The 14140-nt window shown below is 36.4% G+C and overlaps 1 protein-coding gene across 1 annotated transcript; it reads right to left on the bottom strand.

The window, feature by feature from the left end:
* Positions 1-3514: 3514 nt before the first annotated feature.
* On the bottom strand, positions 3515-8388 carry LOC113739957 (cell division cycle protein 48 homolog). The gene is made up of 9 exons (XM_027267401.2): positions 8165-8388; positions 6942-7107; positions 6628-6856; positions 5737-6500; positions 5424-5645; positions 5135-5206; positions 4668-4949; positions 4183-4542; positions 3515-3999 (listed from the first exon to the last, which is right to left on the bottom strand). The coding sequence occupies exons 1-9, from the start codon at positions 8215-8217 to the stop codon at positions 3703-3705; spliced, it is 2445 nt and encodes an 814-aa protein (XP_027123202.1). The 5' UTR covers positions 8218-8388; the 3' UTR covers positions 3515-3702.
* Between the last annotated feature and the right edge of the window lie 5752 nt (positions 8389-14140).

Consider the following 14140-nt stretch of genomic DNA (forward strand, 5'->3'; position numbering starts at 1 on the left):
TCCAATTTAAATTATATGGCTAAGTGAAGAATAAAGCACAACCACAAGCTTCTTGATGTCAGGGGCCTACATTCTAAGGCTTAGTTTGGATGAAGAGAGATGAGAAAACATATGAAAATTTTGTAAACAATTAAAATACACAGATGTGCTTTTAGAAGTGCTATCTAGAGCAAGGAAAGAAGAAAATGTTGAAGGGATATTAACAAACATGTCCAACTTGAGAACAAAGTATGATTGTGTCAAAATGCACTATCTACCATTTTCAATTTTCATTGAAATGAAGACACTAATTTAGTCTGATTTTTAATGTTCACCTTTGATTTTAATCCCTACCTCATATTAACTATAGATAATTAATTTGATGCAGCAAACTACAGCTCCGCTCATTTGCGTCCACATAAAATCCTGATGAAAAATTGATATGAAGTTTCTCTGGAACCCAAGTATAGAAGCAAAGCAAGGATGGATTGTGGTATCAAATTGCTTGTGTTTTCGTACATGTGAAGGAAATAGGAAGAGGTTAAAAATTTGGCTCTATAATAGTATTTGTTTGACAATAAACTTGTTGCAGCCAGGCAGGTGACCCTAACATAAAGAGTTAATGATATCTTTATGCATATTTGTATACACTATATATATATATATATAGCACTGTAATGCTCACATGATTAGATTCAGATCGAGCAATTAGGGTTCTAAAATATTACCAAAAAGAAGGGATTTTTAGTTTGATTGCTAAGAAAGAACACAGGAAAGATTCCCAACTTGGGACATAAGTACACCATAAAGATCACAGAAATTGTAGGGCTCCCATCACATGAATGAATGAAGAGGTTCACGTGGTATGGTGCCTTAGATTCTACAATTTTAGCAAAGCAATGATTTCCTAGCTTCTTTTGCAGAAGAAATGAGGGAAAAAGTGTAGCAATTGAAAGTTAGACTGTGTCCTGTGAAAAGCAGCTTCATTAGATACTCCAGCCAAAATGGGAAATTTTGTTTGAGCCTGCCAAAAAGCAAAATAATTACAAGAAATAAAATAAATGCAAACACACACACGCACGCACATGATTATGGGAAGACTTGATTGTGGATCATAAAGTGCAAAATACCTATCAATCTGATATCCAGCCCATGAGAGGGTTTGGTGTAAATATTTTTTTGGGATGATTTTAGAAACTTCCCTTGATGTTTCTAACAATTTCAGGAAGCTCTTCTTAGGTTTCAAAAATTGTACTCACCTTCCGTATTTTCACTATTTATGCTTCAAAATAGACCAAATATGCTACCAATTCTTCCAAATATCTTAAACTACCCTTTTTATCAAAAAGGTAAAGAGAAAAAATAAAAAATCTTCGTCGATTGCCTTTCTTCCAACACCAAAGCCAACAAACTTTTTCTGCCAAAAATAAAAGTTTGGGAAAAAAATTCAACTATTATGATTGCCTTCTTCCAAGCAAGGCCGCTGCAAAAATCAAGCAAACACCCCACTTTAAATCAAAATAAATTTCAATAATTCTATCACTCAAAATACTACAATCTAATTTATGTCTCCAGTAGCCCCAACCCCTACATTTACTACACAGGTCAATTAAATCTGTCACTTAGCGCTAAACCAGATAAATCTCAACCTTAAATTTTACCCAAAACTAACACTTCATCAATAATCAATAGCGCAGCTCTTTCGTCTTTCTCTCTTTGCAGCCTCCGTTATTTTTTTTTTCAACCACCTATTTCTAAAGCACATCCATCCCTCAAATTCTTGACTTTTGACATCACTAAGTTTTGTCACCCATAATCAACCAACATTGGATAAAATAAATAGACACAAAAAAAAAATAAACCCATTACACTTAGAATTAAAAGGATAAAAAGAATGAATCTAATCATATTAGCAAAAAAAGAGATGAGAATAGAGATATAAAAAAAAAAAAAAGAAGAAGGGAAGAAGAGGGATAAATACGGGCAAGGGATGATAGAGAAAGTTTGATCTTGAATTGGAGGAAGAATATTAGACAGAGAGGAAGGAGTGGTAGGAATTTAACAAAAAAGAAAATAAAATAGAGTAAGGTAGAAAGGAGGAAACGTGAGAGAGAGAGAGAGAGAGAGAGAGAGAGAGAGAGTCAATTTCGATTTTTCTTGGAATTTCTGAAATTTTCCAAAAAAAAAAAATGTCATTAAGTGTCCCATATATGGGTAGTAGAGTACTTTTGCAGCAATAAGGGAGGTATGTCAAATTTTGAAATATTAAGGGGAGCTTTGTGAAAGTATCCCTTTTTTTTAACGGGGGAGGGCGTCATTTTTTGCATCTCGAACTCTTTGTTCACTTGCTGAAGATGATCAGAAGCAACAGAGCCAAGGGTCTAAGCTTGTTTTCTCTTCTAGAGGACATTAGTAGTTTAAGCTCTATGTTTGTGGAATGCTCATTTGTTCTGTCTACCAAAATAGTGCTATAATTAGTCATTTAAGCAACTATGCTCTAAGCATACCTTTTGATGAGGAGTGGATTAACCCTCAGTGCTTCAATACACTTGTATAGATAGCTCTTTGAGAGCCTTTTGCTCACTAAGTGTATAGCTCCTACACATCATCAATGAAAAGTTAACGTTTCCGGAAAAAAAAAAAAGAAAAAACTCTATGTTCACGGCAGAGGGCAAATTATACCACTCCCTCACCCTAAATAAAACCTTGAAAGAGCAACTAACCAATGTAAAAATAAGTTTTTGTCAAAAAACTTGTAGGAGAAAAACATGGCAAAAAACTTGTTTGGCAAACAGGGTAAAGATTCATTTGTGCAAATGATCAAGTCGTCCAGCTATAGCATTTGTGCAAGGGACAAGAGTCAACGTAATTCATTGATATAAAACAGTTGTATACATTTTCAAGGCTAAGTAAAGATGGTTGGAGTAAAGTAGAAATCCAATCTGATTGCAAGAACGTTATTGATAAAATCAATGAAGGATCAGCTGATGATGCAGTGATATGAACTGTTCTTATTGATATAGCTGAAATGAGAGTATTGTTTTATGTGTGCTGTTTTTCCTTCACTAGAAGGATTAACAATATTGTCAGACACAACTTGGCAAAGAGGGAAGGAGTCCTTTCCTTTCCCTCTTGTCTGGGTATAGCAGCTAAGAATGACTTGTAAGAGCAGTTGCTCTTGTTTGTTTTTTCACTGTTCAGTGAAATGAAATGCATTTTTGCCGTTTGGGGGGGGAAATTTTTCAACTAATTATTCATTTTTAAATATACATTGCTTCTGTCCAAAATTTTTCTGGTCATAGCTTTAGATTTACTGGGCTTTCAGTTAATTGCCAAATCTAAGCTAGGCAATATTTATAAGCGTAGTAAGATTGCACTAAGGTTAAACCATTTAAAGTAAGCTTTTACATACTTGGCCTTTGTAGGGTTAGCCGTTTGGTTTGAAATCAAATTGATTCAAAGAAGAAATGTAGTTACAGATGAGGGGAATAATCCACATTTGCTAATAGGTTTATTTATAAAGGATAAGTTGAGATTTCAGAAACTTAGCTTACTGGTATTATTCATCAGCCTAAATGTGAGAAAACAATCCAGCAATGAAAGCTCATTATACAGAGGGAAAGAACAACAGAGCAGATTAAAAGACCAGAAGACAACTAAGAAAGCCAAGTATTCCAGTCAAGGCTGTTGGAACAGAACAGCTGCTGTAATAAATTAGAAGCCTCAGCTATACAAGTCATCATCATCAGCAGCATTGGCATTGGAGAATGGATCCGAAGCTCCAGTAGCTGCTGCTGCTGCAGGTCGTTCTGCAAACTTAAACTCAGTACCAAGTCCGCGGGACTGCTGCAATGTCTGTGCAAAGCTCTGGTACTTCCTGATGTCTGCATCACTGACACTTCTTCGGGCAAATTTCATCGACTCCTCAAAGTGTGCAGGCTTAATCTCTGAGACCTCATCTGTGTCGTCTTCTTCCATGGCTTCAGGGTTGTCTCTCTTCTTTCTTTCCTTCTCAAGATCCTAATAGATTTGTGAAAGAAGTTAAAACAGAAGATGAAGAAACATTAGTCATTAAGCTCAGAAGTCCTAGCTCAATAAACAAAATTTGATTTTTTTTTCACAGGTTGGTGAAGATAAATTTGTTGTCTGTAAAATCAAAAGAAATAAGCAGAAATTCAAGAAAAGGTCATCGGGACTCTTTACCTTCTCAATATTTTCTCTGATAGCATATTTGCAAGCACGCTGACAAATTTCAGTAATATCTGCACCACTGAATCCGTGAGTATGGCGTGCAAGAGCAGACAGACTAGCATCCTTTGAAACAGGAGACTTCCTCAAACATGCTTTAAATATCTGAAGACGTGAAGCTTCATCTGGAAGCGGGATATAGATCAACTGATCCAAACGTCCAGGTCTGAGCAAAGCAGGGTCAATAATATCAGGCCTGTTTGTTGCACCAATAATGAAAACTGTTTTCTTGGCTGTCATGCCGTCCATTTCAGTCAGCAGTTGGTTCAGAACTCTATCTGCAGCACCACCTGCATCTCCTATGTGGCTGCCACGCTGAGAAAAGGTCAAAGGTAGACGAAGGATTAAGATAATGTTCCATGAAACATCATATGAATAAGAGATGAAAAAATCCCCAACTTGTGTTTGATAGATATCAGAGTTGAGTATTGAGGCAATACCTGTGTAGCAATGGAATCAAGCTCATCGAAGAATAGCACACAAGGAGCAGACTGGCGTGCCTTGTCGAATATCTCACGTACATTAGCCTCACTTTCTCCAAACCACATGGTCAGCAACTCAGGACCCTTGACACTAATGAAATTGGCTTGACATTCATTAGCAATGCCCTTAGCAAGCAAGGTCTTGCCACAACCAGGAGGACCATAAAATAGAACGCCTTTAGAAGGTGACATGCCAAACTTTTCAAACTTCTCCGGATGTTCCACTGGATATTGAACAGTCTGTACGAGGAAAAAATAACACAGAGAAACCACCAAGCCAACTTTTAGCCCTTGCTATGTTTTACAGGTAATTGTGTCTTGAATGGCTTACAACCTTGTTTAGATAAGTCCAAACACTAATCTTTTATCCTAAAAGATTAAGACATGTGAATAATAGATCCCAATTTTTTTGAACAACAAAATACCTCCTGAAGCTCCCGCTTGACATTGTCCAACCCACCAATGTCATCCCATGAGACATTTGGTACCTCCACAACCTGCCAAATCAACATAATGCATCTGTATTATTCTTGGGTACAGACAGAGAAGTTTATACAACAAGAAAACTATCCCAAAATTTACCAATCCTATGCAGTTAATTAAAAATAATTAAGCAGGTCATAAGGAATAAACTTATTATCTCTATATGTGCTATGCAATAAGTTGACGGACAGAAAGTAGTAGGGGGTTGACAAGGAAAAAAGAAACACTTACAGTTTCACGCAAGGCTGATGGATTTGAAGCTCCCAATGCAGTTTGGAAATGGTCGTTGGTAACGGACATTGAATTCAATAGCTCAGCATCAATTGTCTCGTCTTCCAGGTCAATTACATCCATTTTCTCCCTGATGCACTGAAGAGCAGCCTCAGTGCACAGGGCAGCAAGATCAGCACCTACATATCCATGTGTATCTTTTGCAACTCTTTCAAGGTCAACCTGCAAATAATACAAAATAAAGTTACTGATATTGCTCAAAAAAAAGCAGTCGCATACAGAACACTGAATGAATAGCTGGATAAAGTCTGACATCTTCAGCAAGTTTCATTTTCTTCGTATGGATTCGTAAAACTTCCAGTCTTCCAACTTCATCAGGTACACCAATGTCAATTTCTCTATCAAATCTACCAAACCTCCTCAGTGCAGGATCAATGCTATTAGGTCTGTTGGTTGCCCCCATGACAATGACATGAGATCGAGACTTAAGGCCATCCATCAGGGCCAGAAGTTGAGAAACTATCCTCCTTTCGACTTCACCATGCGTCTTCTCTCTTTTTGGTGCAATGGAATCTATCTCATCAATGAATATGATGGACGGCGCATTATTTTCAGCCTCCTCAAAGGCCTTTCTCAAGTTACTTTCACTTTCACCAGCCAATTTTGACATTATTTCAGGTCCATTGATCAAGAAGAAAAATGCACCAGTCTCATTAGCTACAGCTCTTGCAATTAGCGTTTTTCCAGACCCCGCAGGTCCATAAAGCAAAATACCCTTTGGTGGCTTAACACCAATCGCTTTAAAAAGCTTAGGGTGTCTCAGAGGAAGCTCTACAAGCTCACGGATCTGGGCCATTTGCTTCCTCACCCCACCAACATCATCATATCCGACTTCATCCAGTTTCTCCTCATCTTCACGCCTGACAGGCTCTCCCTCGCAAAATATCTCTGTATCAGGTGCAACAACACAATATTCACCAGGATCTGTCTCTACCACCTTAAATTCAACACTACGCATGCCTCTAACTTGGAAACAATCACCCTTCCTGACAGGTCTATAAGCTTCAAGAAAGTATGCTGGTGCATAAAAAACAAAGATAATGTTATAAACTTAGTCCTATCTTAAAAAAATAGAATCAGGTTTAAGTTATCCTCTAGAGGTATCATGGAAAAATTCCAATCACAAATGCAACTATAGACTTACGCTTCAAATATGCATCAAACAGGTTTCCCGTGAGGCCCTCAACTGAGTCATCAAATGGAAGGATGTGGACACGCTTTCCATACTTGATATCAGGGCACTGGTGGACTGAAACAACATCAGATAAACGGACCCTGAGATTAGCTCGAACAACTTTGTTCATTCGGATTTTCTCTTCTTCACACTGTTCATCAACAAGAACAATGCACACTGTGTTTTTCCGCTTCTTTCCCTGTTCAGAAACATTATTTCGTAAATGCTGAAATCAAAGCAAATTATTCCAAACCTTTTTTAGAAGTGTCCAAGAAGGAATCTACCTTAATCAAAATGGTATCACCTCGGAAGAGTTGCAGTTCTTCCATCTTGGAAGGATGCATCGTAACCACTGAATTATCATCATTTGTGGCCTCATCAACAATAAGTCTGTTAGGGGACTTCTTTCGCTCCAGAATTGCAGTAGAGTAATCCCTTTTATTACTTTTCCTAAATTTTGTAAACCAATTGTTTTTTGAGTAAGAAACCACAAACTCATATCATGTTTAACAAAGCTGAAGCACAAATCATCAAGCTTATACATCATGACATGGAAAAAGAATAAATGAGACATGTACCCAAAAAAAGAAGCCAAAAAACAAAATGGATACATACAAAAGCGAAACATACTATTTTCACTAAGCAATCTGGCATGTTTGTACAACCATAGACATGTGCTTGAGCATATAAGAGGTGACAGAGATTGTTAACATCGTTTTTGTAGAGTACAAGTGTAGAAATCACATTAGGAACTTAGCAGTCCTCAGCACATTGACACCAATAGATAAAAAATTTAACTTGGGACTAAAAATCCTGTGATCGTTTAACATGCTTGCCAGCACTATTCCCCTGTTTCTCTTGTTATACGCTAGTTTAACTTATCCTGCATTCTAATTTTAACATAAATTGGTTTGTATATTCTGCATTCTGATTTCAAGTTTGTATATTCTGCATGCTAATTTCAAAACCAGAAACCAAACCTTATAGGTGTCACCCAAAACAAAACAAATTTTAGTCAATTCTTCGAAACACACGTTTTTCAACCAACTTTTTTCCATCAGCATGTACACCCTTATCCAAAAAATTGCTACACTACTAAGTTTCTAAAATTTTTTCTGAAAAGAACGCTTAAAGAAAAACCTGATCCCAGAAGTTAAACCCAGACTTCCAACCCCAAAAGAAAAGGTTCAAGTTTGGAGAAGAAACCATGCCAGAATCTAACAACTGAAACAATACCACCAAAAGGGTTCCCTCTGTACACCATGAAACATCATAATCAAATTCAAAAACATCAAACAACAACTGCAACCGAACATCTATCTTTCCCGTATCAAAAAGGGGAAAAAAAAACTTTTCACCTAAAAACATAATATGTGGTTTTCCACAGACACAAAAGGATTGCACCACAAGAATTACATGCAAACACGTAAAAAAAAAGCCACAAAAAAAAATATTCAGCTTCAGATGACAACACAGTAAAGAAAGCTATAAATTAACGGAAACTCACATGTCTCCATGACCTGGAACAGCAGAAGAAGTTGAACTTGGATCAGCAGCCATTGCTCAGAGGTATTAACTTAGAGGCAGTGTTTTCCTATGTTTTTTACTATGTTCTAAGCCAAGAAGGTTCCCAAGAAACCTTCGAGATTTCTTGCTCTTCTTTGAAGTCGGTGTGGCATATACATACATATACATACAGAGAGGGTGGTGATGAAATTTGACCGACTCGCTTATGAGTTCCTTTTGAATGGGGAGTGACCATATAAAAGTATGTCAAAGGAGTCCTTTAATTGAAAATTTGAAATCTTTATAATGGCCCTCAAAGTTTTTTTTTTTGCTTCAATTTGGAATTATCAAATATTTAACGCTTTCTTTCGAGTTTACCTTTGTGACAAAATAACCTAAAACAAAGGCAAATTTTTATTTAAACACACACGTATGAATATGTACTAGTGTGCAGAGCATACACTAATGTGTGTACAACTAATGAGAAAATATTATTAAAATTTTGAGTAAGTTTGTATCATTTTCAGAAGAATTGGCTTATATTTTGATAATAGATTTAAAAATTCACCAAAATAAAGTGCATAAATAGATAATTATTTTAGAAATAATTCACAACCATAATTTATTAGTATAAATATGTAGTATAACTAAACACTATTACCCACTCTTTTCTATGTGCGAAAGGGAATTCAAGAGCTGATGGGGTGAATGGCAAGCTGGACAGCTATATGCATGTTCCTGAACCTTGGCAAAGGCCAACAATTCTTGGTCCCTGTCAAACACTGCCACGTCTTTTTCCCTCAAGCTCATCCAGGCTTCTATTCCATGCCCATCCTCCATATCCATTAGCACAGTGGATTGATGAGTAATAATCTTTATCATCTTGGATCAACTTGTTTAATGTTTTTTTTTTTTTTTGGTACTGCAAAATGGCCATGGCAGCCTGATCATGATGATCTTGCAACTTGTTAACAAATTCATGTGGACCTTTTCTCATCAAAACTACTCCATGACATTATTGCCTTCACATTTGGACATTTCGAAGTTTCCAATGGTATGTTCAGGCAATGGATTGGAGGTACTAATCTTTTGCGGATATTAATTAGTTGTCTTACAGCAGATAGCCTTTTTCTGATGTCCTGATGCCCGAATTGCACATTTCCAGGTCAGTGCAAAAACAGCTTCAACACGACTAGGATGCAATACATCTGCCCTTTTGGCTATTGTTTTGAGGTGAGCTATTCTAGGCAGGAGTGTGCAACATCGGTAATTCGGAATGGAAATCGAATATTTCGATTTCGAATTGATCGAATCCGTATTGAATTCGGTAATGAGATTTTTCAAATCGAAAATTTCGATTTCGAATTCACAATTCGAAATTGAAATCGAAATTGGAATTCGGAATTCCTATTTCGATTTCAAATCTGTTTTTCATATATTTATATATATATAATATAACATATATATTATAATAATAATTTTTATATTTATGAATTCATTTTCACACACACACACACACATATATATAGAATATTTTTTTTATATATACAATATAATATTTATATTATAATAATAATAATTTTAATATTCATGAATTCGGTGAAATCGGAATTTACCGAATTCCAAATTGAATTCGAAACGAATTCGAATTCGGAGTTGATGAATTTGAAATCGAAATCGATCGAAAATTCTGATACCAAAATTCTGATTTCAAAATTCCGAATTACTGATTTCGATTTTGATTCACACCCCTAATTCTAGGAGCATCAAACACAGAACTTTTTAAAACACAATCCTCCATCTCTGGCTTTAAAGTAGGCAGCAGTTCATCAAGTGGTGGAACAAGTGTTGCACCTGCAGAAAAATCAGGGATGAAACGAGGACAAGAAGAATGATCTTTAATGGCAGTAGCATCATCCCAACTTGTAATCAATGTGTTACAGGCAATGTTTTGAAAACCGGACCGGACCGGCCGGTTCGACCGGTTGAACTGCGAACCGGCAATGGCATCGGTCCGGTTCAATGACATTGTTGACTTTGCTAGAAACCCGGTCAAAGACTGGTTGAACCGTGAAAACCGCCGAACCGGATTGAACCAGCGGTTTTCCGGTTTTCAGCTTTCCTTTTTTTTTTTTTTTTCAGTTTTGCAAAATGCAACAATCAAGATTCGAACCAAGACCTTTGTAATAAAAAATCAATGTATTAACCATTGCACCATCACATCTTATTAGTTTTTTTTGATAACTTATTTATATAAAGCAAATACTCATATTTTTTTTTTCCATTTTTCTTACAAAATCTCATCTCGTCATGGCTCTTTCTTTTTAATTTTCAACTCTCTCTCTCTCTCTCTCTCTATCATCTTTTCTTTTGTCACTTCCTTTTTAATCAAACCTCTTTATTTTTAATTTATTAATGTTTTCTTCCATCTTTTAATTTTGTTTTCTGTCCATTAAATTGAAAAAAGTTAAAAAAGAATTTTTTTTAACCCAAATTATTTAATGCCACAACCACTCACTTTTATCTTATTTTTTGTTTCTTATCAAGTTTACATTTCTATTTTCGATTTCTTGATTTTTTTCGAACTCCAAATTTTCTTTTTTAAATTGCAATATCTAAATCTCAAAACGTAAATTAAAATTTAAATTCATAATATCTAAATTCTTAGATACATGAATTTTGTATAATTTCAAAATATTGTGATATTTTGGGGTTGGATTTAGATATAATTGAAATTGAGATGAAATTTATTTGTTTTAACTTATAATTTAAAAAATTTATTTTTAAAAATCCAAATTATTAAAAAATAGTAAACTTTTCATCATATAAAATATTAAATTAGTCCATTACATGTCTTATTTTGTACATATATATATTTATATAAATTATTTTTTAAAAAATTCATTGAACCGAGGTTGAACCGATTCGATCGATTGAACCTCGACCCTTTCACTTCACCGGTTCAATTAACGGTCCGGTTTTTAAAACATTGGTTACAGGTGCTAGCATCAGCTATCTTACGTGAAGCAGATAAACAAATTGCAAGTCCTTCACAAGTAAATTTTGTGACATGAACAATTAGGGGACAATTACCTCGACCTTTTTTTTGTTCACCCGTTTGGACTCGTGTTGTTGGATAATCCATTGCTATTGTATTTATAATTATCTGTCCTGGCTGATTTGGAGGCAGCCAAGCAACTACAATTGTTTTCTTTCTTGAACGTGAAGGGAAAAGCCAAATTCAAAATTTATATGTTCATAGGAGCAAGCATATATGGTTTGAGAATTGAGACAGCATGTCACGAAATGTGCTAGATAGATGGACCAAGTCTCAATTAAGTTCTTCATTCATAAATCCTAAGCATGTAAGAGGTCAAAATTTAGTCCATAAGCCTTCCATGATTAAATTAGTAGTGTCTCAATGGTAAAGTCTAGGGATGGCAATGGGGCGGGGTTCCTTCCCCCATCCTCATGCCTCGTTGTCAAATAACTCCTCCCGTCCCCTGCCTCATTCCTCACCCCTCGCCTCGTTTCCCCTGCGGTCCTCCGCGAGAAAAGAAATCAACTTATCATAAAATATTCATTTACAATAATTTACTGAATTTTTTATTAGGTTGCACTTGATTGCCCCTCTATGTATATCTGACTTTTTTATTACCAACCCATTTCCTGATCGAAATATATCATTTGGAGTTATTTCAGCATTATACATATATCCATGGCTATCTTTTTTTTTTATAATACTAAAATTTTAAACCATTTAATTGCCGTAAAATGAGTATTAGTACATAAGATGCCAGAGATTCATATCCAAAGCTACAGCATAGCTTTACAGCAACATAGAACTTTTTCCATTAAGTAATAACATTCATAGGTCTCCTGAACTAATTAGCTAAAGATGACTTCCATCATAATAAGTTATATCCATGGTTATCTAAAAGGATTGAACAACTCAGAAATTTATGCACACAAAAGCCTAGTACATGAAGCAAAAAAAAAAAAAAATCAGAAGCAAGCCTATACAAAAAGCAAAACTCTCCTCGTATGTCCAAGCATTTTTTAGAACTAACAGGAGAGAGGAAGAATTCCCAAACACTAACCAAAAATACCTTGAATAGTTAGGAGTTTTGTTACTTTGTGTGTGTGTATATATATATATATATATATATTTTATGCGGGGGACGGGGCGGGAGATGGGATGGGTGTATGTTGCCCCATTCTCCGCCTCCGTTTTAAGGCGGGGGTAAATATTTTGCCCCCATCCCATCCCCCGCTCCATTTGTACTCTCATGAGCATCCGCCCCATTGCCATCCCTAGTAAAGTCTTATAAGGAATTAGGAAAGTAATTTGTATTTGAGACCAACTATTTGATTGTGTAGGAATTCAAAAGAAAAAAAAAAAGATTGTGGGTGAATTCAATGCGGGCTTTAATTGTTTGAAATGTACGAGACTCTGAATGGGTTAACGGAGTTGTGCCTTTTTATACAGATTTGGGTATATATGGTTGAATTAGATATAATTGGATATGGTGGTTATATTTCATTCACAACTTGATGTATAGATGCGATTGTATTTTCAAGTTGAGTCGACCTTTGTAAAAATACATATAATTGGGGATGGTTGTTATATTTCGTTCACAATTTGATGTATAGATGCGATTGTATTTGCAAATTGAGTCGATGTATACAAAATACAATAATCGGATAATTCAACCAAAATTCCAACCATTGCTAGTGTATGTATTTCATAATATTTGTACCTGACTCTTGGATAGGAGTGCAAACGAATTGAGTTTTTGCTTAATCGAATCAAGTTTCAACATAGTTTTATAAAACTCGAATTCGAATTCGAGTTTAACGAGCTCTCAATATAAAGTTCAAACTTGAATTCAATCTTAAAAAAATAAATATTTAATTTTAAAAAATGAATAAAATTATAATTTTTCTTATCAAATAATAAAATATTAGGAATGTATATATAATTTTACTATTAAAATAAAAAATAAATAAATATATACATATATATATATATATACACACACACACACACACAAACACACACAATTGAATTGGCTCGTGAGTTAACGAGTTAAATATCTTTGACTTCGAATTTGAATTCGAGTTCGATTTAGTCAATTCAAACTTAACTCGAGCTCGATATCAACTACTTGAGCTTAGATTCGAATTATTCACAAGCGGTTCTGAAGAGGTGATTTTTGGTTGGTAACTAGACCGACCTGGATCAGTCCTCTCTGAGGTGAAGTGAGGTGAACTCCTGTGTCCGAAGTGAGTGGCGGGGCTTCTCCCCTGGTATCACTCCGACGATCAAGTTAGTATGAGAACGAGAATAATGAGAATGAGTTGATGAACAGTGTCCGCTTACTTGTTGGGAGTGTGAGTGAGGTATTTATAGAAGAGAAGTGGTCAAGACGGAAGGCTCATGCTAGCGGGACCCACTCTCTGGCATTACGGCTCTGTCTCCTGTCAGGGGGTCTGACTCTGACACTGTAGTCGCCTGGGAGTGATGACGGAGGATATGGTGCAGGCGCCATTAAGTGCCTCCAGTGCTTTTCAGATAAAGTGCTGGTCCTGGATGATGTCAGGTGGGTTGGCATCATCAGCGTGCAGCCGAGGTGGATGTGCCGAGGTCACCTACACGGTGGACTAGGGACGAAGCCGAGCTCTGGGGTTGTGCTCAAGACAGATGGACTCCGAAGAGGGACGGGGTGACTTCACCTCGGACACGCGGGGTGGCCGAGGTGAGCACCCTCAATAAGCCCCCCAAGCCTCGGGGGCTTCGGGCCAGGGAGGTACCGAGGCTTCTTTGTGCCGAAGTCGTGAGGAGTCGGGGTCCCAAAACTACTCCGGAAGATGCGGGGACGTGACACGTGGGCGAATCAGTTGATAGGACGTGGTCACCGATAACCGTCGCGTCGTGAAGTAGTGGGACGTTTCGTGCAGAAGGTGTCAGTCGAAA

The sequence above is a fragment of the Coffea arabica genome, chromosome 4c (genome assembly GCF_036785885.1).
Source record: "Coffea arabica cultivar ET-39 chromosome 4c, Coffea Arabica ET-39 HiFi, whole genome shotgun sequence".
Lineage (NCBI taxonomy): Eukaryota > Viridiplantae > Streptophyta > Magnoliopsida > Gentianales > Rubiaceae > Coffea > Coffea arabica.

Bases quoted from the DNA above. Each gene is read 5' to 3' on its own strand.
- LOC113739957 (XM_027267401.2), bottom strand. From the start codon at position 8,217: ATGGCTGCTGATCCAAGTTCAACTTCTTCTGCTGTTCCAGGTCATGGA. The intron at 7,108-8,164 runs GTGAGTTTCCGT...TACAAAATTTAG, and splicing joins GTTCCAGGTCATGGAGACAT to GAAAAGTAATAAAAGGGATT. The intron at 4,000-4,182 runs GTAAAGAGTCCC...CAAATCTATTAG, and splicing joins TCAGAGAAAATATTGAGAAG to GATCTTGAGAAGGAAAGAAA.